General features: G+C 48.2%; 1 protein-coding gene across 1 annotated transcript; it reads left to right on the top strand.

Annotated features, from left to right (window-relative positions):
• Positions 1-557: 557 nt before the first annotated feature.
• On the top strand, positions 558-4415 carry LOC145337258 (prostaglandin E synthase-like). Its single transcript, XM_080182048.1, has 3 exons — positions 558-693; positions 2324-2406; positions 3385-4415. The coding sequence occupies exons 1-3, from the start codon at positions 577-579 to the stop codon at positions 3632-3634; spliced, it is 450 nt and encodes a 149-aa protein (XP_080038174.1). The 5' UTR covers positions 558-576; the 3' UTR covers positions 3635-4415.
• The last annotated feature ends 7263 nt before the right edge of the window (positions 4416-11678 follow it).

Below are 11678 nucleotides of genomic sequence, written 5' to 3'. Positions count from 1 at the left end.
ACAATTTAGCATGGCCAATCCACCTAACTGGTATATCTTTGGACACTAAGGGACAATTTAGCATGGCCAATCCACCTAACCTACACATCTTTGGACACTAAGGGGTAATTTAGCATGGCCAATCCACCTTAACCTGGACATCTTTGGACTGTGGGAGGAAATTGGAGCTCCCGGAAGAAACCCGTGCAGACTCCACACAGACAGTGAGCCAAGGGGCGGGGGATCGAACCTGGGTCCCTGTGAGGCAGCTGTGCTAACCACTGGGACTTGAGAGTCTGAACTGAGTTTCTCAGAATGGAAACTTCTGCAGCGGCGCTGCAGGGTGATTTGGCAGTGGGGAGTGTTTTTGGTTAACATACACATTCCCCAGCGTGCCTGATGAAAGCTATTGATTTAAAATTGATTGCAAGTCCGAGCAGGCTGCAGAGACCTCACCCGATTTACAGACTGTGACATCAGTGTTTCCTGAGTATGTACGTGGGGTGGGGGTGTGACTGTGTGTGCGTGTATTATGTATATACAGTATATAAGGAACCCAGCTGAGTCCCAGACTTGTAACAAGCAACCAAGGCAAAGATGTCTCTGAACTTGAAGAATGAGGTCTTCTGCTCTTTTATCTTCTACGCTGTTCTCTTGCTTGTTAAGATGTTTGTCATCGCTATTCTAACGGGTCAAGTCAGGCTGCGCAAAAAGGTGAGCCTTGTTGTCTGATAAGCAACATGCAGCTGGAAAATCTCAGCGGGTCTGGCAGCTTCTGTAGGAAACAAAAATCAGACGTAGCTTTTCCAGTCCTTTTGTCTCTTTGTCAGAACGGAAGCGAAAATGTGTCGGGTATTAAAGTCTAGCCGTGAGACATTGCAACAAAGGGCAGCAATAAAAGTCAGGTGGCCTGTTCGAGGCAATGCACGTCTGGAATATTTCTTAAAACTGGCTTTCAATCAGCCCAGTGGTTAGCACTGCTGCCTCACGGCACCAGGGAACCGGGTTCAGTTCCAGCAAATGTGCGGGTTAGATGGATTGGCCATGCTAAATTGTCCCTTAGTGTCCAAAGAAGTGTAAGTTAGGTGGATTGGCCATGCTAAATTGTCCCTTAGTGTCCAAAGATGTGTAGGTTAGGTATATTGGCCATGCTAAATTGTCCCTTAGTGTCCAAAGATGTGCAGGTTAGGTGGATTGGCCATGCTAAATTGTCCCTTAGTGTCCAAAGGTGTGCAGGTTAGGTGGATTGGCCATGCTAAATTGCCCCTTAGTGTCCAAAGATGTGCAGGTTAGGTGGATTGACCATGCTAAATTGCCCCTTAGTGTCCAAAGATGTGTAGGTTAGGTAGATTGGCCATACTAAATTGTCCCTTAGTGTCCAGAGAAGTGCAGATTAGGTGGATTGGCCATGCTAAATTGTTCCTTAGTGTCCAATGATGTGCAGGTTAGGTGGATTAGCCATGCTAAATTGTCCCTTATTGTCCAAAGGTGTGTAAGTTAGGTGGATTGACCGTGCTAAAAGTGTGGGGTTAGACATTGTTCCCATGTCTCTGTGCGTTTCCTCCCACACTCCAAGAATGTGCAGGTTAGATGGATTGGCCATGCTAAATTGCCCCTTGATTTTAAGAGGGCTAGCGGGGTAAATATGTGAGGTTTTGAGGATAGGGCCTGGGTGGGATTGCTGTCGGTGCAGACTCGATGGGCTGAATGGCCTCCTTCCTTTGCCCTGTAGGAATTCTATGATTAATGTCAGACGGGCAAAGAACTTGTGGTTCTGCATTGCCTTTTGCCTCAAAGGGGTGGGGGTGGCTGGTGGTACTGACACTGGACTAGTAATCCAGAGAGCCAGGGTGATGCTCTGGGCAATTGGGTTTGAATCCACCGAGGCAGATTGTTGAATTCAATAATTGGATTAAAACTCCAATGATGACCAAGAAACGATCGTTGTAAAAAGGAGACCCATCTGATTCAGCGATATCCCTTTCCGGAAGGGAATCCGCAGTCTCGGCCTGCGACTCCAGAGACACACAGCAATGTGGTTGGCTCTCAACTGCCCTCTGAGAATGACCGAGCGAGACACTCAGTGCCAGGGGCAGCAAACGCCAGCCAGCGACGCGCCGTGAACCAACGTTTGAAAAAGACCTCAGGGCTTCCAAAAGCACGCCAGAATGAGCGAGGCCCTTTGGGAAGGCTCGCCTCTGTTCCCACCAGTTTGTAACAGGAGTCGCTTTCCTGTTATTTTGTAGTGAGCTAAAACCGTCAGCGACTCTAGACGGAGCCAGCAGTGAGGGAGGGGGGGCCCGCCTGATGATGTTAACCCTTGCCTGTCCCCATTCTCTTCTAGGCTTTTGCCAATCCTGAGGACGCTCTCAGACATGGGGGCCTCAAGCTCTGCCGAACCGACCCAGACGTCGAGCGTTGCCGGAGGTAAGGATCTTGCAGACGCTCGTCGCAGTTTCATTTTCATTACTAATTGTGGTTAAGAGATCACCTCCCCCCGCTACCAAGGTCTTGTTTTGCCTCGAATCCTGTGTGCCTCTTTCGATGCTCCATCTATGCTGTGTGAAACCAATCTGGGGGAGGGTGAGGGTGGGGGGAGGGGCGAGATGGGGGGGGAAGGAGTTCAGGGAACATGGACCAGAGTCTAACCATCCCTTGACAGGATTACAATTAACCACTCCCATCGACGTCAATGGAAGACGCAGTCAAAGAGTGAGGCCACCGTTTAGTTTGATCCCACGGGACCTCCTTCCAATAAATTAGGTTAAGATTGCCCCCAGTTCAAATCCCAACCTCCTAATGGAGGAGGAAGGGTGGGGGCGCAGAGACATTCTCACCGAGAATACTGATCCAGTCCAAAGATGTGTGGGTTTAGGTGCATTGGCCATGCTAAATTGTCCCTTAGTGTCCAAAGATATGTAGGTTAGGTGGATTGGCTGTGCTAAATTGCCCCTTAGTGTCCAAAGATGTGCAGGTTAGGTGGCTTGGCCATGCTAAATTGTCCCTTAGTGTCCAAATACGTGCATGCTAGGTGGATTGGCTGTGCTAAATTACTCTTTACTATCCAAAGATGTGCAGGTTAGTTGGATTGGCCATGCTAAATTACCCCTTACTATCTAAAAATGTGTTGGTTAGGGGGATTGGCCATGCTAAATTACCCCTTTTTATCTAAAAATGTGTTGGTTAGGGGGATTGGCCATGCTAAATTACCCCTTACTATCTAAAAATGTGTTTGTTAGGGGGTTTGGCCATGCTAAATTGCCCCTTAGTGTCCAAACATGCGTCTGTTAGAGGGATTGGCCATACAAAATTCCCCCTTGGTAGTGCATCAATGTTTCCCATGTATGCCCAGAAGGACATGTGTCACTTTCAGCTAACCCGTTGTTTTCCGTTTCACCATTGCAGGGCTCACCGTAACGACATGGAGTGCATCTACCCCTTCCTCTTCCTGGGCACACTGTACTGCTTCCTGGATCCCACTCCATCCATCGCCAGGCTCCACTTCCAGATCTTCTTCCTGGCCCGCTTGCTGCACACTGTGGCCTACCTGTTTGCCCTGAAGGCCCCGGCCCGGTCCCTGGCCTACACTCTGGGCCAGATCCCATGTTTCTCCATGGCTCTCAAGATTCTCATCAACGTTTCTTCTCACTGGTGAAGGAAGGAGCCTCGGAAAACCTGAAGATTTCCTCTGAGGCCTACAACTCGGCTGAAGCCTTGGGGAAAGACTGAACAGATAAAAACCTCACAAAGTGCTTGACAGAGGCGGTCAAAGACCAAAATCTGACACCAAGCCACATTAGTAGATGTGAGAAAAACGTTGGCAAAAGCTTGATCCGAGAGGGTAGGTTTTACAGAGATTCTGAAAGGACAAAAGCGTGGTAATGATTTTGAGAGAGAAGACAAGAATGCAAGCACTGGCTTCTAAAGGAGGTCCAGTGTCAATGGTGGAGGATTTGACCTTCCCTCTCTATAGTAGGTCATGGATGGAGTGGCCAATGACGATGGGATGGTTTCCTCACTTGAATCCTGGGTTTGACCTGAGCGACCCAGAGAACCAAGCCCATATCCCAATCAGCCACTCCCTATAACCTTAACACCAGCGCCGTACCCGGAAAATTCAGGCTAATCTCTATCCCGCTGCAGTCTCCTCTTCAACAGGGATAGCTGGGGATTCAAAATGGCTCCCTTTCACCACTTCCTCCAACGCCTCCTCCCCTCACCACAGAGATGGGAATGCTTCCAGCCGAGCCGGCGGGATTTTCCAGATTTTCCAGTCCCGCCGGAGTCAGTGGCCTTTCAGGCGGCGGTCTCCCACCCCCGGGGCCATAGAATTCCTCCCAGGGTTCCCATTGGGAATGATTATAATGGAGGTTAGAATAGAACAAAGCCAGCGTCACTCCCGAGCCCATCGGGCACACTCGCCTAAATTAACCCCCTCTCCCAGTGGCGGGAATGGGGCAGACTCAGATCGGATCATTACAATCCGCCCCAAATTTTCTCCCCCCACCCCCCCTCCCCACGTACGCCAACACTATCCCCCCCCCCAAAACCCCCAAACTCCTCCAAGCCACTGCAATCATTTCAAGGATCACCAGACACACTTTAATGACACTGTTATCTTAAACCTTCTGTCAGTCAGACATTTTAATGTACAAAGTTGTTATATTCTATCTATTTATTGATGTTAATATTTTAATTTAATAAAAGTCACCTGTAAAAGTTGAAATGACTTCAAGACAATTTTTTTAAAGTTTGTTTGGGGGGCCATGGGCGTCCCAGGTTGGCCAGCTTTTATTGCCCACCCCTAGTTGCCCTTGAACTAGAGTGCTGGGTAGGCACAGTGGTTAGCACTGTTGCCCCACAGTGCCAGGGACCCGGGTTTAATTCCCAGCTTGGGGGTCAGTGTCTGTGTGGAGTTTGTACGTTCTCCCCATGTCTGCATGGGTTTCCTCTGGGTGCTCCAGTTCCCCCCTTCCCACACTCCAAAGATGTGCAGGTAAGGTGGATTGGCCATGCTAAATTGCCCCTTAGCGTCAGGGGAACTAGCCAGGGTGAATGCAAGGGGTTATGGGGATAGGGCCTGGCTGGGATTGTGGTCAGTGCAGACTTGATGGGCTGAATGGCCTCCTTCTGCATTATAGGATTCTATGAACGTCTCACTTGGCCATTTCAGAGGGCAGCTGTGAGCCAACACACTGCTGTTTCTCTGGAGTCACATGTAGGCCAGACCGGGTAAGGATGGCAGATTTCCTTCCCTAAAGGACATTAGCGAACCAGACCTGACTTTTCAACAATCGACGATGGTTTCATGGTCATCAGTAGATTCTTAAATCCAGATTTTTAAAGATTTAATTCAAATTCCACCATCTGCCGTGGTGGGATTCGAACCCGGGTCCCCAGAACATTGGTTGAGTTTCTGGATTAATAGTCTAGCAATAGTACAACCTCGTTAATCAAGATTCTATCTTGCTCTGTCTTAAAAATATTTGACTGCCTTCTGAGGAAGCGTGATCCAAAGTCTTTCCACCCTCTGAGAGAGAATATCTCCTAGAATGATAGAAACCCTATAGTGAGGAAGGAGGCCATTCTGCCCATTGAGTGTGCAATGACTGTTACCACAGTGGCACAGGGGTTAGCACTGCTGCCCCACAACACCAGGGTCCCGAGTTCAATTCCTGGCTTGGATTACTGTCTGTGTGTGGAGTCTGCATGTTCTCCCTGTGTCTGCGTGGGTTTCCTCTGGGTGCTCTGGTTTCCTCCCACAGTCTGAAAGATGTGCTGGTTAGGGTGCATTGGCCGTGCTAAATTCTCCCTCAGTGTACCCGAACAGGCACCAGAGTGTGGCGACTCGGGGATTTTCACAGTAACTTCATTGCAGTGTTAATGTAAGCCAACTTGTGGCACTAATAAATAAACTTTACCCAGACTTACCCAAAATCCCCATATATTTACCTGCTAACCAATACAACTTTGGACACTAAGGGGCAATTTAGCATGGCCAATCCCCAAAACCTGCATATCTTTGGACACTAAGGGGCAATTTAGCATGGCCAATCTACCTAACCTGCACATCTTTGGACACTAAGGGCTAATTTAGCATGGCCAATCTACCTAACCTGCACATCTTTGGACACTAAGGGGCAATTTAGCATGGCCAATCTACCTAACCTGCACATCTTTGGACACTAAGGGGCAATTTAGCATGGCCAATCTACCTAACCTGCACATCTTTGGACACTAAGGGGCAATTTAGCATGGCCAATCTACCTAACCTGCACATCTTTGGACACTAAGGGGCAATTTAGCATGGCCAATCTACCTAACCTGCACATCTTTGGACACTAAGGGGTAATTTAGCATGGCCAATCCACCTAACCCCCACATCTTTGGACACTAAGGGGCAATTTAGCATGGCCAATCTACCTAACCTGCACATCTTTGGACACTAAGGGGCAATTTAGCATGGCCAATCCACCTAACCTGAGTAGCTTTGCACACTAAACAATAATTTAGCATGGCCAATCCCCTAAACCTGTCCTGCTTTGGGCACTAAGGGACAATTTAGCATGGCCAATCCACCTAACCTGCACATCTTTGGACACTAAGGGGCAATTTAGCATGGCCAATCCACCTAACCTACACATCTTTGGACACTAAGGGACAATTTAGCATGGCCAATCCACCTAACCTGCACATCTTTGGACACTAAGGGACAATTTAGCATGGCCAATCCACCTAACCTGCACATCTTTGGACACTAAGGGACAATTTAGCATGGCCAATCTACCTAACCTGCACATCTTTGGACACTAAGGGGCAATTTAGCATGGCCAATCTACCTAACCTGCACATCTTTGGACACTAAGGGGCAATTTAGCATGGCCAATCTACCTAACCTGCACATCTTTGGACACTAAGGGGCAATTTAGCATGGCCAATCTACCTAACCTGCACATCTTTGGACACTAAGGGGTAATTTAGCATGGCCAATCCACCTAACCCCCACATCTTTGGACACTAAGGGGCAATTTAGCATGGCCAATCTACCTAACCTGCACATCTTTGGACACTAAGGGGCAATTTAGCATGGCCAATCCACCTAACCTGAGTAGCTTTGCACACTAAACAATAATTTAGCATGGCCAATCCCCTAAACCTGTCCTGCTTTGGGCACTAAGGGACAATTTAGCATGGCCAATCCACCTAACCTGCACATCTTTGGACACTAAGGGGCAATTTAGCATGGCCAATCCACCTAACCTACACATCTTTGGACACTAAGGGACAATTTAGCATGGCCAATCCACCCTAACCTACACATCTTTGGACACTAAGGGACAATTTAGCATGGCCAATCCACCTAACCTGCACATCTTTGGACACTAAGGGACAATTTAGCATGGCCAATCCACCTAACCTACACATCTTTGGACACTAAGGGACAATTTAGCATGGCCAATCCACCTAACCTGCACATCTTTGGACACTAAGGGACAATTTAGCATGGCCAATCCACCTATCCTGCACATCTTTGGACACTAAGGGGTAATTTAGCATGGCCAATCCACCTAACCTGCGTAGCTTTGCACACTAAACAATAATTTAGCATGGCCAATCCCCTAAACCTGTCCTGCTTTGGGCACTAAGGGACAATTTAGCATGGCCAATCCACCTAACCTACACATCTTTGGGCACTAAGGGACAATTTAGCATGGCCAATCCACCTAACCTACACATCTTTGGACACTAAGGGGTAAATCCAGGGATTTGAGAAAACAAATTGGAAGTGCCTTTTCCGTGCTGTGTGAATCTATGACTCATCCAGGTGGCCGTTATAGGTATATTTGCATCTTAATCCTGAGACCTCAGGAGTTGGCCATTCTCATTGTTCTCTCCAATTCCGATGTTTTCTCCTTATGGAGCGAGCAGCAAAACGCAGGTTTGAGAGAAGATTGAAAAATCTTCCTAGAGCCTCTGCCTGCGCAATCCCTCCAGCACCCCCACCCCCACCTGCCTCAGAATGTAAAGAATCTATCAAACAAGTCTTGTCGCGCACTCTGAATCCAATTATCTTCACAGACTGCACTGAGCCGTTCCATCTGGAACGTGACCTGTCAAGACCTGAACTGGTTCTCCACACCTCACTACCAGATGTACATTCATCATCCTGACAGGAGAGAGCCAAGAGTCACCCGTATCCCTGGGCTTTTCTATGTTTCTATGTTCGATGGATTGGCCAAGCTAAATTGTCCCTTAGTGCCCATAAATGTGAAGGTTAGGTGGATTGGCCAAGCTAAATTGCCCCTTAGTGTCCAAAAATGTGAAAGTTAGATGGATTGGCCATGGTAAATTGTCCCTTAGTGCCCATAAATGTGAAAGTTAGGTGAATTGGCCAAGCTAAATTGTCCCTTGGTGTCCAAAAATTGAAGGTTAGGTGGATTGGCCATGCTAAATTGTCCCTTAGTGTTCAAAAATGTGAAGGATAGGTGGATTGGCCATGCTAAATTGTCCCTTAGTGTCCAAAGATGTGTAGGTTAGGTGGATTGGCCATGCTAAATTGCCCCTTAGTGTCCAAAGATGTGTAGGTTAGGTGGATTGGCCATGCTAAATTGTCCCTTAGTGTCCAAAGATGTGTAGGTTAGGTGGATTGGCTATGCTAAATTGCCCCTTAGTGTCCAAAGATGTGTAAGTTAGGTGGATTGGCCATGCTAAATTGCCCCTTAGTGCCCAAAGATGTGTAGGTTAGGTGGATTGGCCATGCTAAATTGCCCCTTAGTGTCCAAAGATGTGCAGGTTAGGTGGATTGGCCATGCTAAATTGTCCCTTAGTGTCCAAAAATTGAAGGTTAGGTGGATTGGCCATGCTAAATTGTCCCTTAGTATCCAAAGATGTGTAGGTTAGGTGGATTGGCCATGCTAAATTGTCCCTTAGTGTCCAAAAATGTGAAAGTTAGGTGGATTGGCCATGCTAAATTGCCCCTTAGTGTCCAAAGATGTGTAGGTTAGGTGGATTGGCCATGCTAAATTGCCCCTTAGTGTCCAAAGATGTGCAGGTTAGGTGGATTGGCCATGCTAAATTGCCCCTTAGTGTCCCAAGATGTGCAGGTTGGGAGGATTAGCCATGCTAAATTGCCCCTTAATGTCCAAAGCAGGACAGGTTAGGGGATTGGCCAAGCTCAGTTGCCCCTTAGTGTTCAAAAATGCACAAGTTAGGTGGATTGGCCATGCTGAATTGTCTCTTCATGTCCAAAGATGTGCAGGTTAGGGGGATTATTCATGGTAAATTGTCTTTCAATGTCCTAAAGTGTGGAGGTTAGGGAAATTAGCAATTCTAAATATGTAGGATTACAGGGATAGGGTGGGGAGTGGGCCTGGGTAAGAGTCAGTGCAGGCCCGATGGTCCGAATGGCCTCCTTCTGCACAGTAAGAAGTCTCACAACACCAGGTTAAAGTCCAACAGGTTTATTTGGTAGCTGAAGCCGCGAGCTCTCGGAACTGGCCGCTCCTTCATCAGGTCAGATGTGTAGGCTGACTTACCCGGTGAAGGAGCAGTGCTCCAAAAGCTGGTTCTTACTGTGTTTACCCCAGTCCAACGCCGGCGTCTCCACATCGCTCCTTCTGCACTGCAGGGGTTCTGCGGACTGGGGATTTTTCACCCGGGAGCTGGGAATGTTACGGAGAGGTTTAATACAGGTTTCCAGATTCATGGAATGTACTTGGCGAGGGAGATGTTGTTTTCTGTTACAAGGAGGGACTGTAACCAAGGTGATTAGCAGAAGTGCCAGAGGCAATCTGAGGAAATATATTTCACCCAGCCTGCCGTCTCAGTCTGGAGAGTGCCTCAGGAAGCAGCAAGTAAAATAATAACTTTCAAAGAGAGAATCTGACAGAGAAAAACCGTCTGATGTTTGGGGACTGAGCAGGGAGGAGTGGGATAGGGAGCCATCACAGGAAGTGTGGGCTGAATGTCCTCTTTCCCTTATATACTCATTCAATGGCCCTTCCCTGCTTGCGATGGGGCAGTGGCTCAATGGTATTGACACTGGACTAATAATCCAGAGAGAGTAATGCTCGGGGAACCCGGGTTCGAATCCCACCACGGCAGATGGTTAAGTTCAATTTTAAAAAAATCTGGAAGTGTAATGATGACCATCGTTGGAAAAACCCTAATGTCCATTAGGGAGCGAAATCTGCCATCCTCACCCGGTCTGGCCTACAAGTGGCTCTCGAACCACAATAATGTGGTTGACTCTCAAACACCCTCTGAGATGGAGGGTAGTTAGAGACGGGTAATAAATGATGGCCAGCCAGCGATGTCCACGTCCCGTGAATGAAAAAAAAAACAAAATGTAGCTTCTGTACAGCCCCGTGTAGCGCTCGGTAATGTACACAGCCACCTTGTCTAGTCTGACCCCCTCACTGCAACCATTCTGTCCATCTTCCACACTTCCTGCTATCTCATACACTCCGTGGTATTTTGAACTTGGGTGACCCTTCATGGATTAAGGATTTTCATTTCAATAGCACCTTCCATACCCACAGGGTATCCCACAGGCACTTCAAAGGCCAATGAAGTACTTGTCAAAGCCTAATTTTTTATTTATTTATTAGTGTCATTAACACCGCAATGAAGTTACTGTGAAACTCCCCTAGTCACCACACTCCGGCGCCTGTTCGGGTACGCTGAGGGAGAACTTAGCACGGCCAATGCACCCCAACCAGAGCGTCTTTCAGACTGTGGGAGGAAACCGGAGCACCCGGAGGAAACCCACGCAGACATGGGGAGAATGTGCAGACTCCACGCAGACTGTGACCCACGCTGGGAGTCGAACCCGGGTCCCTGGCGCTGTGAGGCAGCAGCACTAACCACTGTGCCACCCTGCATAGAATCCCAGAAAGAGGCCATTTGGTCCATCGAGTCTGCGGCGACTCTGAAAGAGTGTCTTACCCAGGCCCTGCCCTCCCCCATTTCCCCATAACCCTCCGCATTTACATTTAGATGTCAGCGATGGAGGGAGTGAATATTTGTGGGTGGGGTGCCAACCAAGTGGGGCTGCTTTGCCCTGGATGGTGTCTTGAGTGTTGTTGGAGCCTCCAGGCAAGTGGAACGTGTGAAGCTAATGGATGGCTATTTAACTGGAGAGGCATCACAGTTCTCCCCTGCCTCACCTTCAGTTTTAACCCCACACCATCCCTGAAAGTTGGCACCGAGGCTGATAAGGTTGTTAAGAAGGCGTACGGTGTGTTAGCTTTTATTGGTTGAGGGATTGAATTTCGGAGCCGTGAGATCATGTTACAACTGTACAAAACTCTGGTGTGGCCGCACTTGGAGTATTGCGTACAGTTCTGGTCGCCGCATTATAAGAAAGATGTGGAGGCATTGGAAAGGGTGCAGAGGAGGTTTACCAGGAGGTTGCCTGGTTTGGTGGGAAGGTCTTATGAGGAGAGGCTGAGGGACTTGAGGTTATTTTCGTTAGAGAGAAGAAGGTTACGAGGTGACCTGATTGAGGCATACAAGATGATCAGAGGATTGGATAGGGTGGACAGTGAGAGGCTTTTTCCTTGGATGGTGATGGCTAACATGAGGGGTCATAGCTTTAAATTGAGGGGTGATAATTATAGGAGGGATGTCAGAGGTAGGTTCTTTACTCAGAGGGCGTGGGATGCCCTGCCTGCAGCAGTTGTGGGCTCGCCAACTTT

Source organism: Carcharhinus amblyrhynchos, unplaced genomic scaffold (genome assembly GCF_965287045.1).
Source record: "Carcharhinus amblyrhynchos unplaced genomic scaffold, sCarAmb.v2.hapA scaffold_45, whole genome shotgun sequence".
Classification (NCBI taxonomy): Eukaryota; Metazoa; Chordata; class Chondrichthyes; order Carcharhiniformes; family Carcharhinidae; genus Carcharhinus; species Carcharhinus amblyrhynchos.
This window is presented reverse-complemented; position numbering and strand designations above follow the sequence as displayed.

Excerpts from the sequence above, each read along its gene's own strand:
- LOC145337258 (XM_080182048.1), top strand. The coding sequence starts at position 577 with ATGTCTCTGAACTTGAAGAATGAGGTCTTCTGCTCTTTTATCTTCTAC. Across the intron at positions 694-2,323 it reads AAGTCAGGCTGCGCAAAAAG|GCTTTTGCCAATCCTGAGGA; the intron begins GTGAGCCTTGTT and ends ATTCTCTTCTAG. Across the intron at positions 2,407-3,384 it reads GACGTCGAGCGTTGCCGGAG|GGCTCACCGTAACGACATGG; the intron begins GTAAGGATCTTG and ends TCACCATTGCAG.